This window comes from Varanus komodoensis, unplaced genomic scaffold (genome assembly GCF_004798865.1).
Source record: "Varanus komodoensis strain SLA01 unplaced genomic scaffold, ASM479886v1 scaffold78, whole genome shotgun sequence".
NCBI classification, from domain to species: domain Eukaryota; kingdom Metazoa; phylum Chordata; class Lepidosauria; order Squamata; family Varanidae; genus Varanus; species Varanus komodoensis.
Window position 1 is genome coordinate 370,414 of NW_025336455.1, and position 26,257 is coordinate 396,670.

Below are 26,257 nucleotides of genomic sequence, written 5' to 3' on the forward strand. Positions count from 1 at the left end.
TGAGCACGATCTAGTGACTACCTCCAGGAACTTTCCTTATGAGCTTGCCTGGTCCCCCACATGCCTCCTCTCCATGTGCTACTCATTCAATAGGGCCTCCCACCTCTGTTGACACCTCACCATGGGGTTGAGAGCAGTGGGGGGGGGGGGCGGCCTGCATCAGAGGATTCCTCATCCTCAGAGACCCCTCCCATTGGCTGTACCACTCCCTGGGCCTTCCCAGGAAGCACTTGACCTTGAGATAATCACTTTTTCCTCCTCCTGCTGCGTCTCAGAACCCCGACGGAGCTCATCCTCCCCAATCGCACTGAAACCTTCCTCATCTTCCAACTCTGAAACAGCATGGAATGTGGCCAGCTACCCAAGCACTCCGCCCCTCTTGCTGTCAACATGACGTTCAGAGAATCTTGGCCAGTCGCCCATCCCTAGAGGTGACCTATGGCAGGAGCAACCACACACTGGAAGCTCCAGCCGCCGCCCCACACTGCTTGGAGACAGCCGGCTCTCGTGTGCCTCAGGAATGCCTTGGGGGAGACCTGGAGAGTGGGGTGCACAGTCAATTGTTCCCCATCAGAAAATGGAGGGCAAAGCCAAGATGGCAAGCAAGCATCAGCTTCTCTTTCTCTGCTGAGCTCCTCCTGGTAATTGTTTCACCTATTTTTATAACTCGCCTAGCTACATATTTTAATTTTTACCCACCTTTATTTTATAAATAAGTCTCCCATAGAGACACCGCATAAGGGAGCCGCAAGTTCCTGAAAGATCTTACAAGCTTCAGTGGAGACACGCTGACACCGAAGCAAGCAATGGGGAAGAAGTAAGAAATGCAACAGGACAAGCGCAGGCTTTCATACTCTACCCAAACCAACAAAACAGCCAGAACATGATGACTACATGATAAACGAGAAGACTGCGATTAACAATAACTACAAAGCAATTCCTCCTTACTCTATCTCCACCTCTAACAGTTATTAAATACTGAACTGGGACTTGGAAAGAGAAATTGAAAAGCGACAACTATTGCATGTCCTCTACTTTGCAAGAAGAATCTAATCATTTGACTGAACCTTTGCCTGCATTACTCTCCTCTGATCCTAACACATCTTTGATAGGGGATGAACAAGGCAAACAATCACCAACAGAATTCACAACAGGCTTCACAGCCAAACAATGCTTACTAACTGCACTAATAGTAATCTCAATTTTCGAACATTAAACATCTATAAACACAAAGGTGGACTCTTTAAAAACGGTCTCTGAAACTTTTGTGCAAAGTCATACAGACTTGTTTGTGGACAAACAAAGAAAGCAAAATTGCTCAGAAGAAATAAACTATGATCAGAAAGTGTGACCAAACAGAGGCAGTGCTTGTAGTTCCACCTCTCACCAAAGAGTTAAACTTGAATAAGTTCAGCTGTACCCTTCAAACACATCAGGTTGCTCTAAGGATTACACTCAACAGACCTAACATTGGACGCTGGTCAACTAGAAGAGCTATTATACTGTCACTTAGCTTTCTTCTTCGATGTCCAAGCTATATGATCAACCTATGCGCTGTTGAGTGGCTCCCTAGTATGAAAGGACACAAGCGAATTCTGCTGTTCATCATCCTCTGTATGCCGCATACAATGAAACACTTTCTTTCACTTTTCAAATATATCCACCCTGTGTCTTCCAAGAGGGAAAAATTAATGCTCTCTTTGGCCCAACTTCTCAAGCGGATACGCCTTTACCTTGTGCTATGGGCAGTGTGCCAAATGATAGAAACCATAGCAACTTAGCACTCTCAGCGTCCTTGACAAATTTTTGCTCAATCAAGGAAAACCTGGCACTGATGACACTCTAAATTCTAGAGAAGTCTAGAGTCTAGACACAGGACTAATTAACTCCTTTGAAGCTTTACCAAATGGTGAGCAAGAAGGAATATTGAGACATCTGGATGAACTGAAACAAGCAGCAGCCAAGCCTCTAATTGATTTCATACCCTTGGACCATCAACCCGACAGCAACCCCACCAGGAAATGCTGGCTTTATGGTGACACACATCCAGAGCCTCCCTTTCAGCAACCTGCTCCAGAGAGTTAAAAATGAATCACAAACGGCATCCTGCGTAAGCAATAAGGAAGATGTTATCAATGGTTGTGCAAGCTCCTTGACTTCTTCCCCAGAAGTCATTCCCCAGAAGAACGTTTTCTCACAGTCTTTATTTTCAGTTTCCCTAGTGTAAATAGATGCCAAGTGCTAATTCTGCTCTCCTATATCAGAGGAAAGCGTCAACAGAGCAACTTCTAGGGACTGTGAGTCTCACCCACTTCTAGGAAAAGAGAAAGAGGTGCCTTCTGGGCCTATATAAGAGGCCTTGAGAACTCTCCTGCTTCATCCAGTTGGAGCCAACTGCTTAGGGGACGCAAAAAGCAGCCAAGTGGGGGATCATGGCATGTGAGTACCAGCAGCTGTCACGGGGCTGTGCTGGCTGCCGGGGTTTGGGGAAGCAGGGCTGGAGATGGGTGGGGGTGAAGAATCAGCCCTCACATTTTCCCTTCCAGAGGAGAAACTTGCTCCTATGCTCTCCAGTCGGCTTGGACTTCAATTCCCATCAGCCTCAGTCAGCACAGCCCATAGCAGTGTAGTCCTAAACATCTGCAGGGCAGCAGAATGGGGAAGGCAGCCTTAGACCAACAAATGACTTCTGGCATGGTTTCTGCAGATTCTACCCCGGTCTCTCTCTGCCGCAACACCCAACTGGCCTTGAGACAAAATACAATTAGGATGCTTAGAAGTATCATAGGAATAGTGGTTTATCTCTCATTAAAACTTAAGTTCTGTTTGCTCAACTAAAAAACCAAGCATCATCGAGAACATATCTGGCAGGCATGGTGGCCAAAGCTTATGTGAAAAGGCTTGGTAACTTCTTCTCCCGAGATCATTCTGCTCAACCCTGCGAAGTCTGTGAAGTTTGGGCAGCTGATTGCTAGGGGTGTGATAGAAATAATGCTTACTCCTTGCACCTGCTTTGGCAATGCCCAGCATCTGCTTGCATTTGGGAAGAGGCTATAATATGAACAAAATTTATATGAAAAGCTCTCAAATGTGCATGGATGGACATGCGCTACTTCACTCTCTACCAACCTCCACGGATTTAATACAAAGCCAATATATATGGATTTTCTGCACTGTTACGTCAGCTAAATGGCCGATATGTCAGTGCAGAGAGAATAAACAGCCACCCTTGATAAAACAGTGGATTTAGGATCCCTTCTCCCTTCCCTCCTTTGAATGGAGGTATTTAGATGCATGGATTGATTCAAAGACAATCAGCTTGCCTTTTGTGATACCAGTGCATAAGCACTGCTGTTGATTATAGGCTATTACTTTATAAATACGCACTACATGGGTGTACAAAGTCCATATGTATCAAACTGATATGCTGAATCCTTATACAATCTTTACACAATGTTTTATTTGTTTTGGGCAGATTGCTGTTGATGCCACTTTTTTATATTCAGGATTTCACACACACACACACACATCCCACTAACTGGTTTATTCAAATCAAGCTTAATCATATGAAATATATCTCCAGGAGTAAGTTTTCCAAAATAATCCCAGAATCCCAGAGTAGTAGAGTTGGAAGGACCCAGTAAGGTCATCAGGTCCACCCCCTGCTCCATAAAGGACTACACATGACACCATTCTTCTCAGATGGCTGTCCAGCTGCATCTTGAATGTCCGCACTGTGAGAGCTCACGCCTCGTAGGTCATGGGTTCCATTTCCATGTAGCTCTAACAGGACATTCTTCCTGATTTGCAAGCAGGGTGTGCTTCTGCAGCTGGGGAATGATTATAATAGTGGAACTTGGTGAGCTCTGCACAGGGTGACGACACGGGTACAAATGCGTGAAAATGGATGTAGCCTGCCACACTGAACTGAGAGCACTTCTTGGGTAGACTTTCCAAGCACTATGCAGGATCTGAAGGCAGTAAGGCCCCACTTATTGCCTGAGCCAGGATGCAGGAAAGGACTGCAAGGATTTCACAGAATCACAGAATGGCAGAGCTGGAAGGGGCCATGAAGGCCATCCAGTCCCGCCCCCTGCTGTTGCAGGACACCATGTTACACCATCCCACTCAGAGGGCTGTCCAGTTTCTTCCTGAATGCCTCCTGCGTGCGAGAGCCCACCACCTCTCCAGGCAGCTGGTTCCACTGTCGTATTGCTCTGACAGTGAGGAAGCTTTTCCTATGTCCAGCCTGAATCTGGGGTGTCACAACTTAAATGGATCATTCCATGTCCATGCCTGGCATCAGTGAGCTTGACCTTACTCTTTGGGGCAGCCTTTGAGGCCCTTATAGAGAGATCTCATGTCCCCCCTTAGTCTTCTCTTCTCAAGGCTGAACATGCCCAGTTCTCTCAGTCCCTCCCCACAGGGCAGTGTCTCCAAACCCTGCATCATTTCTGTTGCCCTCCGCTGGACCCTTTCTAATTTGCCTGCATCTTTCTTAAATCTTGGTGCCCAGGACTGGACACAGTATTCCAGGTGAGGTCTGACTAGTGAGGAGTGTAGGGGAACTGCTACTTCTCGTGATTTGGAAGTAATACTTCTGTTGATGCTTCCCAAAATAGCATTTCACCTTTTGGGGGCTACATCACACTGTTGGATCATGTTTACCCCGTTGTCCACAATTACTCCAAGGTCTTTTAAGTTTTCAGTTCTGTTGATCCACGTATTCCCCATCTTGCATCGATGCATTTGGTTTCGCTTTCCTAGGTGGAGGATTTCTGTGGCTCCAGAGTCTTCTGAAAGCAAGAGAGAAGGACAGGATGTACGTTCATGGTGCCTCTGGACCACACTGCCATGCCAGGAGAGGGGAAGGGCATTTATGTAGATTAGACGCAGGGTTCCCGATAAAACCTCCAAGGGCTGTGGGAAAGGGGCTGAGACAGACAAGGAGAAGGACACTGAATCCACAGGGGAAATGCCACGGTCTTCTTAGCAGTTCCGTTCCCCCCTCACTCCTGTACAGCTTCACCAAGCATGGCCTGGAACCTGGGAGATGTTGCCACGATGCACCACACCGACCAATATCGTGGCACGGAGAATGTGTTCCGGCGAGGACAAGAGTTTAATATTAGCCTGAAATATCCAGGAGGAGCACCTCCTGCAACTTACCTAACATTTGCTGTAGCGACGGGTATGTACAACACGTTCCTTTCTCTTCCCCCAAGCCAGTGCACAGCGGCTGGGAGACTCCCTCACTCTCGAGGCAAAGGGGCATCCAGAAATGCCAGGCCATCTCGACATGGCTTGGGGCCTGCTCAAAACATGGCCTCTGTGTGCACAGAAAGCCTCCTTCTCATCCTGCATGTCTGTTCTTCCTCCCCAGGGTCAACCTCTGAGTTGCAGGAAATGACGCGAGTGGAGTTTGGTGTCTCGAGCTCACATTTGCCTTACTCTTGGAGTGCAGTCCAGACCTCTGCTACTGCAACCGAATTGGACATCTCCATTCAGAGCCCCGTAGATGCCATCATCGGAGTCTACCAGTTGAGCGTCAGGAACAGCTTCCTTTGCCCTTTCCAGCATATTGGCACATTTGTGTTGCTCTTTAACCCTTGGCTGCCAGGTACAGTACATGTTCCTTAAGCCACTGTGAGTTACGTGTGGGGAGAAGGTGGCGAAGGAATGTGGGACTTGGGAGACCTGCAGAGCAGGCAGCGTAGAGGGGCTGTGGTGGCGCTTAGGACTTCTCTTTCTTCCAAAGAGCATTGCTCCTCGGCATGTCAGTTCAGGCTGGCCCAGAGAATCCATAGGCTTAGTGCCAGAGCAAAAGCTGCGCATGCCAGCAGATCCTGGTTTAATTTCCTGAATGGCCACTTGAGACCATGTGTGCCCCATGCTCAACGGCCGCTACCACTGGGAGGAGTCCCTGACATCCAGAGGTAGCCTTATCTTGCTGATCCTCTCCATTCCACCAGGCTTCGGCTACGCCCACCATCTCTAGCTTCTCCTCTAACATCCGGCACTCCAGCTCTCCCGTGCTGGCTCTGAGAATTCTAGCATTTGCACGGAAACTCCTGAACAGGGGTAGCCCACTCCAGCCATGCGCAACTTCTGGTCTGGCACCTGGATTTGGCATGGACTGATTATCATGTCTCACCATCTGCTCATGGCTTAGCACCTCCCCTCAGTTCAGATACTCAGTGTGTGTGTTTGCGTGTGTGGACGGACTGTTTCTCTTTTCGTTTGGTCTGGTCTGGTCTGCATCTTCTAGACCTGATCTAACCTGGACTGGATGTTTTCCAGCTCCTCTTGGTTTTCCTGCATGGTTCACTGCAGAAGCTGCTCTGCCTCCTTACTTCTGGAACTCCCCGGTACCCATATGCAGCAAGCCCTGCACTGCAGTGGCCTCATTCTGACACCATGTGTCCCCGTTCCCATGTCAAAGAACCAAGCCACATTTCAGAACCAGCAGGAACCAGGTGCCCAGCCTGGGGAGGGGCTCTACCATGCAGCTTCCGGCATGCCAGAACGCAGCGTCTGTTGGCAGGGGCATGACCCATTCCAACAGATTTGGGGTGCTCCTCTCCTCTCCAGCAGCTCCATGCCCCACCACCCCATGTGCAGTAGCGCTCCCCTTCCTCGACATTCCAAAAGCCAAAAAGAAGCAAGTAAGAGAAAGAGCTCCCCACCCTCCGAGGTGTTACACTTGTGGGAGTGCCTTCCATGCACAGAACTGCTCAACTGCTAAATCAGAAAGCTCCGAGGAAAGGGGAGGGGAGGAGCACCATGTCCCAGGTGGCTCCAGGTCTCGTGACGGGGTGAAATCAGTCCTCCTGCTGTTTGGCTTCCAGCGGATGAAGTCTTCCTGGATGATGATGCACAGCGTGATGAATACGTCAAATCGGACTTCGGCCTTATCTTCAAAGGAGTTGTTGACAATATCCAGGCTTTGCCATGGAATTACGGTCAGGTAAAAAAAAAGTGGAGGGAATGAGGAGACCTTGAGAGTGTGTGGGGAAACGCACTGCTCCTGTTCAGACATCCCTGCGTGTCCCAGGCCGAACCCCACAATGCTGCCCTCCAGCAACCGGCCTTCTCGGCTCTTTCGGGGAGGAGACGGCTCTCCATGGCCAGTCGTGCTGGCACCGATGGCTACCTCCAGGGTGAGAGGCAGTGGCCCCACGTGTCCCAGGGGCTGGGGACCAACCATGAGAAGGGGCTCTGGTACTCGCTTTTAACTTTCGGGCACCCACAGGATGTTGGTCGGAAGGACAGGAGGCTGGCCTAGAGGGAGCCTCCATCTGATCCAGCATGGCTCTGATGGTCTCCTGTCCTGAAGATGAGTCCTGCACTCCCCCCAATGATGGCTCAGCATGACCCCTCTCCTGTGCCAGGGTCCTCCTTCACCCCCTCCCCCATTTCCGATATCTTCTCAAATGAACCAAGTTGGGAGGAGAGAAGTAAAAAGTACAGTGCAGCCACTTTGGGGTTGCTGGTGAGATGCCAAGAATACAGGGTTGCTTTCATCCAAAATGCTTCTAAGTCAGAATGCTTCTTTCTAAGTACAGCACTCCACAACCAGATCTTCAGGCACTTGGGGCAATTCCTTGGAAAGTGATGGACAAGCAAAGAATCACAATAGGCAGATGCCCTCTGTCAAACTGGGCAAGGCGGGCTTTGCTTGGGAAGCGGTTGCTTCTGGTGGCTCAGGGGATCACATTTTGATTGCGCTCTCTCTGTGCCTCAATGTGGGGGTGGGGGGGTGGCATGGCTCATGCAGCAGAACGACAAGACCTTTCTCTCCGCTGACACCTTCCTCCACCAACAGTTTCAGGAAGACATTCTGAATATCTGCCTCTCCATGCTGGACCAGAGCATCCATTATCGCTACAACCCGAGCTCTGACGTGCGCCAGCGGAAGGACCCCAAATACATTGCTCGGGTGCTCAGTGCCACGGTAAGCAGAGGGGTGCGCTCTTCCCCTTCTTCCACAAAGACTGCAGGCAAGCGTCTCCTGTCGCTTCGGGCACAGCCAGACCAGTCCTGATCCAAAGAGTGGAGCACAGGGAAATCTAGCGCTCACTGCAAGGGAAGGGGCTTCCTTGTGTGCTTGATGGTGATGGATCCCCAGGGGCATTCACGAGTCACGGAGGCTGCCAAGGGGCCCGGTCAGATGGCCAGCTAGCCCTGCCGGGTCAGAGGTCCTTTTCCGGGGCGCCTGCTGTGCCCACCTGCTCTGCTTTGTCACATCTGACTGCACAGGGGGAGAAATGAGCAAGGGAGCCAGCCTGAGCCCCAGGGTCCAAACACCCACTGCTCATGGGAACAGGAGAGGGCATGGGCCATGCACATTTCCGGCCCCCAAACCATGCACAGCGTTTCTTGCTCCTCTGCACAGGAAGTGGATCTCTTCCCAACGGAGAGAACCACAGGCAGGGCAGGGGCTCCATCCCGTCTGATGGGGATCCCTTCCTCCTGTCCCCTCCCCGATCCGGTCTCACTTAGGTGACCAGTGGAAGAAAGCTTGGATGGGTTGGTGGCTCAGGTGCCCATCCCTAGAGAAACCAAACAGAGCTGATGCAGGATCATGTGGGAAAAATGTGGCCTATGTGCCATGAGGGCCATTTCATGCAGAGAGTATGTTTGAGGTTGTGCAACAGATGAAGAGCAAGCACTTCACTGGTGCCACAACAAACATGGATCGTGCAGGCAGCTGCCTCTCCCACGATTCACCATTGCATGCCTCCCCGTTTTCCCAGGTCAACGACGCTACTGATGGCAAGGGAGTATTGCAGGGAAACTGGACTGGGGATTACGCTGGTGGGAAAGATCCAAACTACTGGTCGGGAAGTGCGGAGATCTTGAGGACCTGGAGGGACTCTGGATTTCAGCCAGTCAAGTATGGCCAGTGCTGGGTTTTTGCAGGACTCATGACCACAGGTACGCCTCCTTCACAGGACCCTGGCTAAGTGCTGGGAACAAAAATCCACTCTAGGAAATCCTCTCTCTCACAGCCCCCCTTGACTGACCTCCTTTCCCACTACCCCTTCCTGATACGGTGATGTCTGCTCCAAACTCTGGAGGAGGGAATCATGGGGGAAAACCTTAGCAGGCGCAATGCCTGTGTGCCACGTCAGACGAGTGCCACCAACACAGCCTCCTCTCTGGGTGTCTTTCTGCCTAGTCCTCCGGTGTCTGGGGATCCCCAGCTGCCCCGTCACAAACTTTGAATCTGGCCATGATCGAAACAGGGACCTCATTTTGGACCTGTACCTTGACTCCTGTGGAACGTATCTGCCTGCAGAAAGTCCGGACAGCCTCTGGTAACTCCCTCAACTTCTCTACAAGTAGCTTGTGGGTGCTAAGACGCAATCATCACATGATGGCGGGCCCAGAAAGAAAAGGGAGGCATCCTGGCCGTAGGGGCAGACTCCCACTCTGGGGCAAATCCACCAGGCTTCCCCTTCCCCCAGCTGCACGGACCTTCTGCAGTACCCGTGGGGAACCCTTCACAGCACCTGCCGAGAGCTTTCCCTCCCCAGGAGGGCAGGCCACCCAGGCAGCCCCCCTTCCCTTCTCCTCCCTCTCCCTTCACCAGTCCTTCCAGTCCACCGCCCCATGGATTTAGGCACAGGGGCTGCCCTGTCAGCCCAACGGGCAGATCTGATTGGGGAGAGCTCCTTGGGAACGACCTGCCAGCAGCAGGCAGGGCAAAAGGCGAAGGGAGAAGATGCCGGCAGCACGTCGCTTGAGGCTTTTACCGACAGCAAGTAACCCTTAGGAAAGGCACTGCAAGGTTTAGAATGGGGGAAAGGCACCTAGGCTGGGAAACCAGCTGGCTGGTGCTTGGGGGAAGGCGTAGGGCCATCGCGAGCTCGCCAGAGGGGTGAAACTGGCACTCGGGGCCAGCAAATCCTCTCCCCCCACCAGTCATGTGCACCCCACCCATCACCACTGCCTGCCCCTTCTTCCTCCTCTCCCTCGACTGCCCACCCGCGACCCTCTGGTGTTGCTTTGGACAAGGCAGTCACCTTCTGCCACCACCACCAGCCCTTCGGCTCCTCTAGAGTTGCCCTGTCCGCCTCGCTGAAGACACAGACATGCCCCCGCCCCCTCCCAGGCTTTTCCAGGCTCATTTCCCGAGGGATCTGTCTCCTTGGCCTCGGTCTCGGCTGTTCCCCCTGGGCACGGTGTGGGGTGGGGATCCTTCGTCAGCGCTCGACCACAACGCTTCTTTCTCCCATGACTCCCTCCAGCATGGCAACGATATTGCAGACGCACAAGGATCCACATGTTCCCTGGGTGGACGCAGCGATGCTCCAGGGCTCAGGGAGGCTCCCTGTGAAAACGCACTGCCTTCTCCCTGTGGCCAGGCGTAACACCGGGCTACTTTTTCCTGCTTGGATTTGTTTCAATTTATTCCGTTGCAGGAACTTCCACGTGTGGACGGGAACCTGGTTTACCCGAACTGACCTTCCCCCTGGATACGGCGGGAGTCAAACTGTGGACGGAACTCCCCAAGAGAAAAGTGAAGGTAGCAGAACAGCCAGCGACCGGGGGGGGGGGGGGGGAGGGGGGAGGGGTGGCCCCTTAACACCACATGCTGTGGGGGGGGGGGGACTCCGGAGACTTTCCGCTGGCTAGCTGGGAAATGACTGGAGGCAGGCGAAGAGGGGAGTCGGGGCACGGGCTAATCCCCTCTCTGTGCAAGCAACACAACACCCAGGGAGCTGAGCTGAGCTCTGCCCTTCTCCACTCCACTCCAAAACGTTTTCCCAAAATATCCCCGTTGTCTCTTTCTCTCTTGTCTGCACCTTGCATGGATGTCTTTGTGTAAATTGCCCTGAGATCTATAGGGACGAAGGACGGTGTGCCAACATTTTACAAGAGCAAATCTTTTCACCCGACCTCCTCCGCCAGCACAGGGCAGCTCCGCACTGGGTCCGTGCTGTGCTGACGGTGCACTTCGTTTCCCAAGCCTGGAATCATTGCCATGACAGGAATCCCACCGCATCCTTTCTCCGGGCACCATGGCTCCTTGGCTTTCTGAAGCAAGTCCATGGTGGCCTCGTCCCTCCCCTCCACCCCTTCTAGGCATATTCCAGTGTGGGCCAGCCTCGCTGACCGCCATCAAAGCTGGAGACGTGCAGCTGAACTATGACGGCCCCTTCGTCTTTGCCGAGGTCGATGCGGACATTCGCTACTCGATCTACGACGCCGGAACGGTAACTCCAGTTGCAGCTGACATCACTAGGGTCGGCCAGGCCATAAGCACAAAGACTGTGGGCAGGAATGACCGCCAGGATATCACTGACAGTTTCAAATATCCAGCAGGTAAGGCAAAGGAAGCAGGTGAGTTTTCCTTTTACGCAGGTGGAAATGCTGAGAGGGAGGGCAGAGGGCAGACCAGAAACCGGCAGCATCAGGTCCAGGACGGAGCTCAAAGTAAAGGACAAAGGTGGAGTCAAACTGTTTGCCCCAGTATTGAGCCTCCAGTGACTCCCCCATTGCTGAATGGCCAGACTGACCACTGGGCAGAAGGTTTTACCCTTTTGAAACCATTCTGAGAGCCACGTACGGTGCTGAACAGTACATAAAAGCAATGGATGGACGGATGATCTTTTGAAACAGTTCAACTGCACATGCTATGCAGGTGTAGATGGCAAACCATCTTTAGGATGCAAAAGGGAATGATCCAAGGGTTGGGAACACAGCCCTGTGCAGGGGGGCTGAGAGAACAGGGTGTGTTCGGCCTTGCGAAGAGAAGACTAAGGGGGGATGCGACAGCATTATTCAAATACCTGAAAGGCTTCCATGCTGATGAGGGCCAGGATCTCTTCTCAATCAGTCTAGAGGGCAGGGCACAGACAATCAACAACCAAGGTTCGAGATAGATATCAGAAAAAGTTTCCTCGCTTTCAGAGGGATATGAGAGTGGAACCAGCTGCCGGGAGAAGTGGTGGACTCTCCCAGAGAAGGGACTTTCAGAAAGAAACTAGACAGCCATCTGAGAGGGATGGTGTAACTTGGTGTCCTATGAGAGCATGGGGTCAAACCCTATGGCCTTCATGGCCCCTTCTAGCTCTGCTGTTCTATGATTTTATGATAACATGGACAAGAAGAGAAAGCCAAAGAGTGCAGAGTTGCTGCAGAGTTCGGGGAAGACACAGCAAGGTCAACAGCCACTGTGCAAACCACCTGAGTATCATCTCAGTCACTGCCACTCTGGTCTGCTTCTTCCAGGATCTCCCGAGGAAAGGGCAGCGTATGCCAACGCTCGTAGCAAGCTTCCTCCCCCGATGAGAGCAGCCCAGGAGCAAAAAGAGAAACCCACCGTCATCTCCGGGGAGTTCCGGGTGGAGGGCCCCCTGGAGGTCGGCAAGGACGTCAGCTTAAGCCTGGTGCTCAAAAATGTTGCTTCTGCAGCCAAGTGTATGACTGTGAATATGGCCGCCTGGACAATCCTCTACACTGGGAAACCCGTCCATGAAATCTGGAAGGATTCCCACCAGGAGACCCTGGGACCCAGCCAACGTAATTCCTTTACCTAAGTCCTGAGGGTGGACTGCCCATCGACACCATGGCCAGGCAGGAGGAAAACCATCAAGCCATACAGATGCAGGCGGGGGGTGGGGTCCGAAGCAACATGTGGAGCAGGACCGTGTGTGTGGAGCACGGGTCCCCCTCTCACTCGGGACACACTGTTCAGACACATGGATCTGATTCTGAGGAGGAGGTGGAGCTGTGAGGTAGGGAGGAACCTGAACTTGAGCAATTTGAGCAGGTGCAAGATGCAGTCTTTGACCCCGTAGGGAGGCGATGGGAGAAAGGAGCTGCCCACTCTGAGGGTCTCAGGCATTCCCACCATCTTGCCCCCATGCAGGGAGGCCCCCTGAGGGGGGAATCCAAAACTTTACTGGGGGGGGGGAACGAGGCGAGCTTTCGCTTTGGGTTCTGCTCTTGACACGGCCGGAAGCTTCTCCTCCAGCATTGGTAGGAGGCTCTTCAGAATTCATACTGTTCTAATGCCCTTCGAAGGAGAAGCACTTCTTGAGATGGACAACCAAATACAAAGAGGGAAGGGGCCAGTCCAGGATCAGATGCCTCCTTGTTGCCATTCCTGGGGAATCGAAGGGGAAGCTTGCCATCCCGTCCTGGGAGAGACCGGCACATTTCTCCCCAAATGCAGTTTTCGGGGGCACTTGCTTCAGATGGGGAATCAGAACTGGAAGGGGAGGCAGGACTGGAGTTCGTGTTCAAAATGCCAAGGCCAACATGCTGAGAGGTGTTTAAGAGGCAGGCAGTGCCTGTGCTCGCACATCATGGAACGCACCCTCAGTGGTTATCACGGTACGTGGCCCTGTGGCTCAACATGCGTGAAAGACAACCAGGCACAGGGTGGTAACTCTTGGTGCATACACTGTAAGAACCCCCCGAAAAAAGAGGCTGCTCCTTTGGGCTTGCAATTACCTTTGCACCATTTGCCCACCTTCCGTAACAGCCGTTTCTCTAAATGTGCTCATGCACAGCCCAAGCAGTCCTTTCCATCCAGGCCCAGCTCTGCGATCGCCAAGCCATCACCACTTCCACAGAGTTCATCTCACGGGGGCAACCTCTTGGCTACTGCTTCTATTGCAGAGAAACCATTCCCTTTCAAGATCTCGTATGCTGCCTACCGCCGATACCTGACCTCTGACAAAATGATTGCGGTGACTGCCTTATGCAAAGTGGATGATGGGAGCTTTGCTGTGGTGGAAAGAGTCGTCATTCTGTCCAACCCCCATGTCACCACGAAGGTAACCCCTCCTGCTCAGCTGCTCTCAGGCACTTCTAAGCGAGCACAACTGAAATCCGGCATCCAGATCAAGATGTGGCATGTGCAGGGGCCAAGTGGAGCTGCGTGTTCCATGGAGCAGCGGTCTGGGTGGGAAGGGGAAGGGGAAGCTGCATCGGCCTGGCCCTCCCAACACAGCCCCCTGCCCAAGTGAGCCTTGGCCCCTCCTCACTTCCCAAAAGCACCGCCTCTTTCCTGGGCCTCTACTCTGAAGCCAGGGCTAGGCCCCCACTGAGCAATACCCATGCCTGCTGTGCCACGCAGACACTTTGCTCTGGACAGGTGCTGGGCCCAGCCAAAGTGGGCAAGGAGGTGAAAGTGGAAGTCAAGTTCGCCAGTCCCCTGGAGGAGGAGCTGAAGGACTGCGTGCTGCATGCAGAGGGCGCTGACTTGGTGGCCGAGACCCTCAGGTTGCAGTAAGTACCTGGGGCTCCTGGCAGGCAGAACACCTGCTTCAAACAACAAGATTTGGGAGGAGGTGCACCTTTGCAACCATCTGAGCATGTCAGAATGTGTGAACAAGCATAACTTGTCCCCAGTCACGCCAGTCCCGGAGCTCTTGCCACGCCTAAGCTGTTGGCCGACCAACCTCTTTGCTCTTCCTACACAGGGTGGCCCCCCTGAAAGCCAAGGAGAGCTCCCCGGTCCAATTCACCATTGTTCCCAGCCGGAGCGGAACCAAGCATCTCCTCATCAACTTCTCTTGTGACAAATACAAGAACATCAAAGCCTTCGAGACCATCACAGTGGAAGACTGATCCTGGAGCCCAGGACGGGGCCGTGCGGGTGACAGGAGCAGCAAGTCCACGGCTGCCGGGCCAGATGTGGAACATGCAGCTGTATGCAGAGCCCCGCCTCCTCACGCAGACATTTATGCTAATCACATATATTCAAACGCAGCTTCCCCAAGTTCTCATGCAGCAGCTGAGTTGTGTCAGCTGTTGGCAGGTTGGGCCAGCTACGATGCTTAGCTAAAGTGCAATGTATCCTAGACAAGTCCAAGAGAACAAGTGTCCAGCAAAGCACAGCAAGAGAGAGTGCCTGTTTTGGTGGCAGAGCTACGCAGAGTGGAACAGGGAGGAGGAGTTGAGGGGTTTTGAGGGAAGGGGGATGAGGAGCTCACAGAGGCTGAGGGTGGGCATCCCCTGGACAAGGCCGCAACTACATCTGTGCAACTCCCAGGCAGACACCCAACACCCCCCCCCACCCTGGGGCCTTTAAGACCCCCATGGCCTTTAAGACATATTAAGGGATTGTGCAGGAATGGATGCTCCTCATACTAGGAGATTTCCTTTCTGACACCCAGCAATCCCAGGAACAGAAAGACCCATCAGGTCAGGGCTCATACGACCAAGTAAGTCTGGAGAAGCTTGTGAGCCTGCTGTTTCTTTGTCTCTCATGATTCTCCTGTGCAAGTGTGAAATTACCATTGCTGCTTAATAAAGGCCTTTGCTTCCTCCTGGAAATGTCAGTGCCATTCCACTTCACAAAACCTGTGGCTACCCACAAACCCAGCGTGTTCTTGCATGGAAGGGCCATCGAGCAGACTGAGGCATCGTGGCAAGCAAGGAGGCATAGCTCCCACGACTGGTGGGAACTTGCCGCATTTGCTGTGGTAGATGATCCTAAGGCCTTGTGGGATCTGTTGCTTCCTGCCCCCACTCCCAACATGCCTCCCATGACAAAAGGAAAGGTGAAACACACAGTCCCAAACACAAGCCAGGACATGTTTCTTAGGAAATACTTGCCATCTCTAAACTTGGTATGCCTCTGGCATACTTCCAGAGGCACCCATGCCTACCCACCTCCAAACTGCCCTTTCCACTTGAGCTGATGGGGAATTGGCACACTTCCTGGCAAATAGATGGGGAAGAAAGGGAGGTAGTGACAGATTTTATTTTCCTGGGCCCCAAGACCACCACAGATGGGGACTGCAGCCAAGAAAGTAAAAGACACCTGCTCCTGGGGAGGAAAGCTATGGCAAGTCTAGACTGCATACTAAAAAGCAGAGACATCACTCTGCCAACAAACGTTCGCATACTCAAAGCTATGGTTTTCCCAGTTGCAATATATGGCTGTGAAAGTTGGACCATAAGGAAGACTGAGCACCGAAGGATTGAGGCCTTTGAATTGTGGTGCTGGAGGAGACTCTGCGAGTCCCTTGGACCACAAGGCAATCAAACCGGTCAGTCCTAGAGGAGATCAACCCCGACTGCTCTTTAGAAGGCCAGATCCTGAAGATGAAACTCAAATACTTGGCCACCTAATGAGAAGGAAGGACTCCCTGGAGAAGAGCCTAATTCTGGGAACAATAGATGGCAAAAGAAGGAGGGGGCGGCAGAGGATGAGGTGGCTGGATGGAGTCACTGAGGCAGTTGGTGTGAACTTAAGTGGACTCCGGGGGATGGTGGAGGACAGGTAGGCCTGGAGAAATGTTGTCCATGGGGTTGCGATGGTTTGGACACGACTTCGTGATTAACAACAACAACAACAACAAACACATTTCTTCCCCAGTGGAAAATGCATACTTTTTAACTTTAGCTTTTTTCCTGGCTGAATTAAAAAACAACACATTTTTCCTCTGAAACATGAGCACTGCTGTCCAAACTTGTAGGAGCAATCTGGAGAAACTTTGTGAGCTCAGACATTTCAGAAACAGGTTCCCGTGAACCCAGACAAAAAAGAGAAGAAATGAATTTCCAGGTCCCATGGGACCACTGGCCAGAGGTGGGGGGTGAATTCAGCTAGGTAGTAAAGAAGGTGTTTTAATGGAAAAGGTGGCGAAGTCTGGGCCTTACTCATTATCAAATATAGTAAAAAGAGTGTGTGGGGGAGAATGGAATCTGTTCCAAATAGCTTGGAAGACCAATTGTCTGGCTCCCACAGGGTTGCTCAGAAAAGATGCTCAGGAACAGCCCCCAAAACCAAGTAAGAGACATGGTCAAATAAGAAATCCCCTTCAGACAGAAAGCAAAAAGACAAGCTTTGGCCCAGGAGGCCTCAAAAGAAGCAAACGCACACAAGTGGAAACTGGAGCTACACAAAATAAGGAAGAGCAAACATGAAACAAAAAAACAAAATAACGTCCCCGTTCTTTTCGGGTGAATGAGAATTTGGTGAGGGGGAAACTGTCTGGCGAGGAGCTGGAGAACGGGCGCCCTGAAACGCTGCTGTGGGACTGAGCCACATGCCGGTGCCTTGGCAGTGCCCCGGGGCAGGTGGCCCCTGGCTTGGGTGGGCTGGGGTGCTGGCACACAGGGAAAGGCCACTGCTCCTGCCCGGTGCGGGCTGCATGCTTCCACCCTGCCGTGCCCAGTGCAGCCCCCGCCCGGTGGGGAATGAAAGTCCGCACTGTGCCAGACGGGACTGCTGCCCCGAAGACTGGTGCCAACATCCAACGGTCAGGATGCGGCCCAGGGCCTGCTGGAAGAGCGAGGGAGGGAGGGAGGGAGGGAGGCCTGGCTGGCACTGGATGGGACACACAGGCTTGTTTCCTCTCTAACAGGCTTCATGGTTACTTTCTTCCCGTGCCACCCAAGTGTCAAAGCTCTTGGGGTGGTTTCTGCTCCGCGAGAGAACTACGAGATAGCCAGAATGAAGGATGGTTTTATGGGGTTTTAGAGCTCTAGCACTTACTAAAAACTTCTCATCGTAAAGTAATAGATTGCTCACAAGGTGGGTGAACAGCTATAAATGCCAGAGAGGGGCGTAGGGCCTAAGGGGGCTGATAAAAGCATCGCTCAAGTCAGGACAATAACCAAGACATCTTTAGAATCCCCTAAAATATAAACATCCCCAGAGACTGATCTTCAAGATGCTGAGAGGGGGGATTGCAATGACTAAGATAAAACCCAGAAGGAAAGTGAAAGTCTCAAAACCATAGAAAGCAACAGCAGCAAGTGCACTGAGGTCAGAAAGGGGCTTTTAATGGCTGCTTGGAGTGCAGGCGCTGCTTCGAATTTACACCTGAGAAAGTCATTGCAGCAGGGCTGTGAAGGAGGGAGGAAAGGGAGCAGGCAGCGGGGGCAGAATATTCGCCGGAGGCTAAACCGGGCAAGATGCAGGCGTGGGGGGGTGGGGAGAGACGAGGGGGCCCCGCTTGCACGGAACGTGGGCCCAGCACCTCACGGTGAGTCGCGGGCGGAATACCATCTGGGACAGGGTTGGACCCCTTCGCTGGTTCCGCAAAGTTACCACTCGCCAGCTATCCGAATCCTCCGGGCGCTGTAGAGCGATTCAGAAGTCCAACAGAACACGACGACAGAGGGAAATAAAGGCAAAAACATCGGGAAAGTTTTGGGAAGCTCCGCGCTGTAAAGAGCCGAGAGGGGAGTGCACGCGTGGGAATCCCAACCCCGCGCGCGCAACAGCCGGCTCGGCTCTCCCGCAGGATCGCGGCGCTGCGCAAAGAATCCAGCGCGGAAGCACACGCGGGATCGATCGCTGCAGGCGCGCCGCCTGCCAGGAGCGCGGGGTGCCACCGGCGCCGCCCAGCCCCGGTCAGGCGCTCGGCGCGGCGGCCAGCCACGCCCGGAGCTTCGCGGAAGAGCCCGCCGGGAGCCGTGAGTCTTCGCCCGCGCCGGGGAGGCCCCACAGGGTTGCCGGGTGCCGCCGCGCCGCCTCTCGCCGCCAGCGCCAGCCGCGACCGGGCCCCCCCGCCCGGGGAGCCGCTCCGCTCCAACCCGCGGCGCGGCGGAGCTCGCGGAAAGGCGGCGAGAGGCGGCGCTGGGCCTTCCGGGCTGCCTGGGCGCCGCTGGGCCTCCCGGCCCGGCGCTCCACCGCGTTCTCCTCGGGCAGGCCCCGCGCCCGCCGCCGCGCCGCGCTCCCCGCCCCCCCGAGGCGCGCTTCCTTCCCGGCTCTCCCCGGGAAGTGCGGAAGCGCGCGCTGCTCGCCGCCGTGCCTTCTCGCGGTTTGCACGGGAGCTCTTTTCCGTGCGCGTGCATGGGCCGTGTGCCGTGGAAGTTGATGGCCGCGCGGAAGGGGGAGCCTGGAAACGGGGCGCTTCTCTTTCACCCCCCCCCCCAAGTGCAGCGCATTTGGCAGTTTTATGGAGAAGTGAAGCGGGAACGCAATGAATACTTTTCGGGATGAAAATCTGCCACGCAGGAAACCCCAAGGCACAATAACTGGCATTAGCAACAGAGAAAGACATACGCAAAAGAGTATTATGCGATAACAGACTTAAAGAGAGAATACCATTGTAAGACCACAAGGGGGGGAGTGCCATGCAAAAGTCACTGCAACTGAGCTTTTAGGACATCCAGTCCTAGAACTGGGGCAAATGTTTCCCCGTGATGCAGGAAGCGAGATCTGAGATGGGCAGACGGAACAGAAGCAGGGGGGAGCCTGACCACATTCAGAGCTGTTCAGGGGCAAAGGAGCTTTGGGCTCCCGTGGCGTAGAAATACCATGAATACAGGAAGCACCCCCCGCGCCCCCACTTCAAAGGCTATCTCAGGGAAGACAGCCAGGAGCAGATTCAAAAAGTGAAGGGGGCATGATCAAAGCAAGAAATCCGCCTTTCTCTCCAAAAGAAGCCAAAATGCAAGTTACGGCATTTTCTTTCCTTCATTGCACTAAAAGCAGAAAGTCCCTGGGTTTCTTCTCTCATGCCATCCCCATGAGGTGCCTTGGGCTGAGAAACAGGGACTGACCAGGGTCATCTAGTGAGGAATGGGGGGGGGGGGTTGTATACCCATCATCCTCAGGGAGCAAAACATGCTGGGCCTACCCCAGTCTATAGCATCTGTGTGTTAGGATTCCGTCTGTTTATATGTTTTGTGACTGAGGCTTACATGCTGTAAAAGGCAATGCTGCAGTTTGAGTTTCAGTTCCAGGAAAGCCGGGAGGATGAGTTTTCCAAAATGCACAGTCAGTCTTTCTTTTCCTTAACGCTGTCCCTGAAAATAGCTCTCTCTGTGCCTGCATTTTAAACCTGGAAGCTCCTGGGTGTTCCTGGGAGCAGCCACGGACCCCGTGCACTGTTGCGTCCCGTGCCTCCCTCAGCTCCGGCAGGCTTTCCTCACTGCCGCTTTGCTCTATCTCTTCCAGCTTCTGCCAAGGAAAGGGGGCTGTTCGAAAGGACCCGTGGCGGCCTGCTCCTGGAGTGGTCGGCAGCCATGTTTGCGGAACAGGGACAAGCTGCCAGCTGCAGCATCTCAGGCGAGTTCGAGGTGGATGGCTCTCTGCAACTTGGCCAAGACGTCAACTTAATCCTTGTGCTGAGAAACCTTTCTGCCGCCATCAAGAGTCTCACGGCTAACGTGGCCTTGTGGACCATCATCTACACCGGGCGGACCATGCACGAACTCTTGCGGGACTCGCTCCCGGTGACTCTTGGCCCCAACGAAGGTAGCCCTTTTCTGTCGGCCCAGCCCCCGAGAGCGGGCTTCCCCACGGCCAGCGAAGGGAGGACATGCCACAGGGTTTGGCTGGGTTGAGACTGATGTTCCGGGTAGGCCCATGTGGGACACGGAGCTGGCAGACCCGTTTCCTGCCGTGACCCCCCTTGCACCCCCATTCCCTGGAGAGAGGGTTGCCTTTCCTCCTCCTGGTGCTGAACAGGAGGACTCCGGCCTTTCTCCAGCTGGCTCTGGACAGGGACTGACTGCTCCACTCAGTCCTGTCCTGATCAAGGCGCGACCGAGGCGAAGCTTGGCCAGGCTGCCTGCGGACACCGCACGGGGCCAGTCTCTCCTCTCCTGCTTTCCTTGCAGAGAAAAGGTTTCCCTTTAGGATTCCCTATGCCGAATACAAGGGGCACCTGACACTGGACAACATGATTCAGGCTACTGCCCTGTGCCATGTGGAAGACGGGAGCTGTGCTCTAGTGCAAAGAGTTGTCATCCTAGAATCCCACCCCATCCTCCTGAAGGTAACCCCCCCCCCACTCTGCTCTCCCCCCTCCAGCCCGCTGTCTCCTCTGTGCTCGGGGCCATGTCAGGCAGGTCATATGACAGGGCCCTGAGAATCAGTGCTCTCCAGAGACCGAATTCTGCACCTCGGGTGTGGGCAGACAGAGCGGGCCACGGCAGCCGCGCCCCCCTGTGGGGGGGCCTGGAGGGGAGCCATTTGCAGGAGCCCGTGCTCTGACCTCCATGTCTGAAAAGGCCTTTGGAGGCGTAGCCACTGTCCCTCCTCTTCCACCCTGGCCTGCCTCCTGGGCCTCCTCTTCTCCAAGGCTAGGCCAGGCCTTGGGGCTTCTCTGCCCAACAGAGACTTTGTCTGGCAGGTGCTGGGCCAGGCCAAAGTGGGCGAGCAGGTGAAGGTGGAAGTGCTGTTCACCAACCCGCTGGAAGAGGAGGTGAAGGACTGTGTGCTGCGGGCGGAAGGCAGCGATCTGACGGCGGACACGGTCCGGATACAGTAAGTACCGGGGCCCCCAAGCAGGCCTGGGCAGGGAAGGAAGGGGGCAGGAGGCCCTGGCCACCGGCATCTGCATTTGGGATCACTCAGTTGCAGCCCCGGTGGCTGTGCTCCAACTGGGACAGAAACAGCAGGGCCGTGGAAGGGCGTCCCTCATGACCCCCCCCTCCATCTCCCATAGCCATCAGTGCCCATTTGTTTTAGAGATGCGCCCCCACCGTTTAGGGCACCACCTCCAAGATGGCTGGCAAGAGAGCGCAAGAGTCTCGGGGTGAAAGGGAGCTGCCTCACCATAAACTGTGCACAGCTGCTGCTGCGGAAGGTCGTTATGCAGGAAGCCAAACTGGACAGCTTTTGAATGCTGTTGAGGTTAAATCAAACTCGGGCTCAGGGAGAGCTAAATTGCCCTGACCAAGGGAGTGATTTATGCAGCAGTAGCCTTTTAGCCGTCGGGCTCTAAGGAGTAACTGGCAACTGCGGGTTGTCAACTAAGTTCGATTCAAGGGCGCCAGGATGGGAACTGTCCGCCTGGGACATGAATGGTATGATGGCCAACACCCGGGAGAGTGGGCGCCTCTGGACTGGGAGGCTCATCACCCCGCAGATCAGTGAAGAGGAAGCTGGGAGAAAGCACCTGGGGATGGAGAAAGTCTTTGTCCCTCCTGCGGGGCATCCTGCAGGAGAAGGGGCCTTTTGCTCCCTAACCCAAGTCCAAGACTCTGCATGGAGCAGCCACCAGGGGTGGAGAGCATTAGAGGCTGGCTTTCTTCGCTGTCTGGTATAACAAGGGCTGGCGGGTGCCAGGACTGGGCCTGCCGCTGTCCCCCACTTGTACCGGCTGCTACCTGCTGCCCTTCCCTTCTTTTGCTTTCACCTTTCTGTCACTCTTTTAAAAAACATAATAAATGCTCCTTTCCGTGGAGTTGCTGCTGGAGTGACCCGAGTGCTGAATCTGGTGTCCTGACGACAGGGCTTGGGTCAGTGATTGCTGCCAGGAGGAGGCAGAGCAGGGAGTTTCCTCTACTGTAACATTTATGTATATATGTATTTATTTATTTATTTACTTACTTACTTACTTACTTACTTACTTACTTACTGTAACATTACAAATGGCTGCTCCAAATGTCACCGAGCCCATCAAGACTGCACCTCCTCCGTGAGGTGGGATGAAGCACATCTGTGGTTTTCCCCAGAATTTGAAGGAACCAGAAGAGATGTGGGCCCACACCCTGGAGCTGTCAGGGCAGAATTGCCCACAATCATAACTCTGCCATTCCTGGGGCAAGTGGGACCGTTTGCGATTCTGCACAATTGCAGACATCCTGAGATCAGCTGCAGATGCTGTGCACCTAGTGACTGGCTCAACAGATGACGTTTTTATCAGCAGTGGAACTCTGACGTTTGGAACTGGGGGATTTTGTGTGTGGGAGGGAGGGAGGGAGACTAGGATTGCTGCCCCACAACCTTCCCCAGCACTCATGGGGGCAGAACGGGGAAGGGCAGTCAGCGTTCTCCCCAGCCGCTGGGCTCCTGAGCACTTGCTGGGTTAAAGCTCTTCCCGGGCCTCTGCTGACCAGGCCTTCCCTTCCTCCCTCGCAGGCTGCCACCAGTGAAGGCCAAGGACCGCTCTCGTGTCCACCTCGACATCACTCCTAGCAGAAGTGGGACCAAGCACCTCGTCGTCCATTTCTCCTGCGACAAGCTGGGGCACGTCAATGCCTTTGAAGCCATTAATGTGGATGAATGATGGGGAAGCCTGGACCGGCCGGCCAGACGGTGCCTCCCCCAGAAGACAACAAGTCTGCTAGAACCAGATGTAGCATCTGGAGCTGCAGGAGGGTTGTTTTCTTGAGGCCATTCTCGGGAATCACGCATAATCACATCACTTGGTTCTCATAGCTTCAGGACTGTAACGGTGTTCCCAAGGGCTGATGGAGTAGCTTTTGCCTACAGGACGCTTAAGTCAATTTGACTGCTTAGCTTAAAGGGAGTAGGGCTTGGCAATTCACAACACAGGAAGCGTGGGGGTTCCATTTCTGTTTGATACACATTCTTTGATTCACTCCACAAGCTTCTTACCACTCAGCACCATAAATTAGTGGCTACCTGCAAACCAGGTGTTTCCTTTAGACAGCAAGGGAAATGGTGGGCGTGCTGCTCTTCACCACCACCGTTACACCTGCCCAGGTTGCCAGTGCAGGTCTTTCTGGTGGTCCAAGATCTATTACTGACAAATAGGACAATAAATAACCAACTCGCACCCACACAACGAAGAGGAAGACTCCTCAGCAGCTCATGGGTGCTCCTTTGCAGAATACTTTGTAGGTTGGAGCGACCCGATCTGTACGAATAGGAATTCCTGATTCCACGGGGAGTTGGTGGATGCATCTGACGGGGTGCTTTTCAGTTTGTTCAGAGCTCGGAAGTGGATAGGCTGCCTGGAGGTGTTGGGCCTACCCCTTGGGTGCCGGAGCCATGCTCTTCCTGTGTTATGAGGGCAGGTGTGGGGGACCAGCTAAATGGGTAGGGCATGGAGTCCCCTTTAAGGCAATGTGATTCCGTCTTGCCTAAAACAAGAGCCAGCGACCGTTTTTGCTTTTTTTCCAAGTTCTAATGGAAAGCATTGCTTCATGGAGGGAGCCAGGGATAGGCAGAATGCCACAGGATTGCTCTGAGCCACAATCTGAAAGTTTCTTCAACCAGCCGCCAGTTTCTTCAAAAGAGCAGAGGAGGGGTGAAACGCCGTGGAGAAACGGATCCAGTCCCCCAAATGCAAAGCCATCCTCTCCTGAGGATGAGTCTCAGCTACTGCTTTATAAGCCTGGTCCAACTGTTCCTTGAGTAGAACATGCAAAGATTGCAGTTCTTGTAAGAAGTCTGCTGCTGCTGGTACAGTGGAGGGAGGCAGAGTGGTGGAGAAGTTCCTAGGGAGGCGGCCCAGACTGGCCAAGGGGAGCCTGCTGTTTGGAAGCATTACCGGAGTTGTAGGCAAATGTCGCCAGAGGAAGAAAAGCAGGACAATTGTCCTGTGGGAATTGACGCAGCAGCGGAGGCATTGCTCCAGGGTAGCATTCAAGCTTTCAGTCTGGCCATCAGACGGGGGGTGGTGAGCAGAGGACAAGCACAGGTCTACTCAGAGTAGGGAGAGATGTTCCTGACAAAAATGGCAGTAAACCGGGGGGAGGGGGGTTATCTGAAATCAGTGCCTGGGGCCACCTGTGTCATCTGTAAGTATGATGGGACAAGCAGGGAAGTAGTGGCTTTCACTGAACGGAGTCCAGTGCAGGGTATGAGATGAGCCATCTTAGTGAATACACCAGTCCCTCTCCCCTCCTTAAGGGATGGCTCTCACAGGAGGCTGGGTGGGCACATACGGGCGCAGGAGCTCCCTAAGATAACGGGGGCCTGAGCCGTTTCGGGCTTTATCTGCCAACACAAGCACCTTGAATTGGGCTGGGGCCACAATTGGCAGCCAATGGAGATCTTTCAGGATAGGCTTTATGTGGGTCGCTCTAGGGCTCCCGTCACCAGTTGTAATTGCTGGACCATCTTCAAGGGCAGCCCCACACAGCGCAGTACAGTAATCTATGTTGGATGTTTCCAGCGCATGGGTGACTGTTTTCAGGCTCTGTCTGTGCAGGCAGGGACAAAGCTAGTGTATCTTCCACAGCTGGAGGAAAGCACCGCTGGGCACCGAGCTCACCTGACATTCTAGGGACAAACCCAGGTCCAGGAGCACCCCCTTTCCCTTTCCCTTAGGGGGAGTACAACCCCATCAAGGACAGGGCAATTCCCCTCCAATTTATCAGGTGACCCCCCTACTAGCAGTACCTGTGTCTTGTCAGGATTGAGCCTCAGTTTACTGAGCCTCAGTTTACTGACCCTCATCCAGTGCATTATTGAGCTCAGGCCCCGGTTCAAGACGGTGACAGCCTCCCCTGGGTGAGATGTAAAAGAGAGGTAGAGCTGAGTATCCCCAGCATATTGCTGAGTCCTCAGCCCAAACCTCCGGATAACCTTTCCCAGTGGCTTCATATAGACGTTAAAAAGCATGGGGGGCAACACTGGGCCCTGTGGTGTACCCCATGATGCAAATGCCATGGTGCAGAGCAGCAGTCCCCCAGAACTGCCTTCTGGACTCAGCCAGCCAGGTAGGAGTGCAACCACTGCAAAGCACTGCCTCCAACCCCAACACCAGCCAACCTGTCCAGAAGGACACCATGGTCAATGGTGTCAAAGGCTGCTTAGAGGTCAAGGAGAGCCAACGGGTTCGCACTCCCCCTGTCCCTCTCCCTGCACAGGTCATCATGGAGGGCGAAAGGCCATCTCCATTCCAAACCCAGCCTAAAGCCCGACTGAAATGGATCCAGGTAATCCGTATCCTCCAAGAGTCCTGAAGCTGCCCGCCCACCACCTGCTCTAACACCTTGCCCAAATCCTGTTGAAGGATATTATCAAAAGTTGGATTCAGAGTGGGAGGTTTCATATCTGAGATCTGGGAATCCAGGAGCCACCACTCTTGGCAGGCACAACCGAACAAGCTTGGAGAAGTTAAGAAGACCGTCATTTTTTTTCTTTCATTTTACTTCTGTGCGAGTGCGAGATTTTCTATTCCAATCTAATAAGGCTGCCTGAACGCATTCTGTACGAATCTTGAGCATTCAGCTCCATAAAACAAGAGGCTAATGACAACCCGACTCTTTCCTCGGCCTGCTGAGATTAGTAGCGCTCGCTCATTGTGCACTTAAATCATCATTCAAACTGTTTCTTGCTGCATCTTAAATGCAGTCAGAAACATTACACCGCAACAGCCCATGAGCCATTGTGTCCAAGAGGCATCATTTAAAAGCACATTTTCTTTCTGTATCCCAGTTGTGTGGACTCATATTTTTCCGTCCGTCGTATCTGCTTGACAAACCCTGTAACTTGATGGCGAATTCACGACAGACGAGTGCTCCACTTCGTTCATCATCTTGTCTCCAGCAGGGCACAGCCGAAAGATGCCAGGCAGTGGAAGTTCTGCAAAGGTTCAGGGGCCATTACAGGACACAAACCTGCACA

At 53.6% G+C, this 26,257-nt stretch overlaps 2 protein-coding genes across 2 annotated transcripts; both read left to right on the plus strand.

Annotated features, from left to right (window-relative positions):
- Positions 1-2,266: 2,266 nt before the first annotated feature.
- On the plus strand, positions 2,267-15,293 carry LOC123035311 (protein-glutamine gamma-glutamyltransferase E-like). Its single transcript, XM_044453347.1, has 13 exons — positions 2,267-2,439; positions 5,024-5,191; positions 5,384-5,620; positions 6,849-6,967; positions 7,826-7,954; positions 8,757-8,937; positions 9,182-9,320; positions 10,428-10,531; positions 11,092-11,331; positions 12,241-12,531; positions 13,636-13,793; positions 14,114-14,247; positions 14,442-15,293. The coding sequence occupies exons 1-13, from the start codon at positions 2,433-2,435 to the stop codon at positions 14,587-14,589; spliced, it is 2,055 nt and encodes a 684-aa protein (XP_044309282.1). The 5' UTR covers positions 2,267-2,432; the 3' UTR covers positions 14,590-15,293.
- On the plus strand, positions 15,099-23,309 carry LOC123035240 (protein-glutamine gamma-glutamyltransferase E-like). Its single transcript, XM_044453226.1, has 6 exons — positions 15,099-15,185; positions 18,222-18,393; positions 19,883-20,182; positions 20,548-20,705; positions 21,063-21,196; positions 22,796-23,309. Exons 1-6 carry the CDS (start codon positions 15,099-15,101, stop codon positions 22,941-22,943), a joined length of 999 nt encoding a protein of 332 aa, XP_044309161.1. The 3' UTR covers positions 22,944-23,309.
- The last annotated feature ends 2,948 nt before the right edge of the window (positions 23,310-26,257 follow it).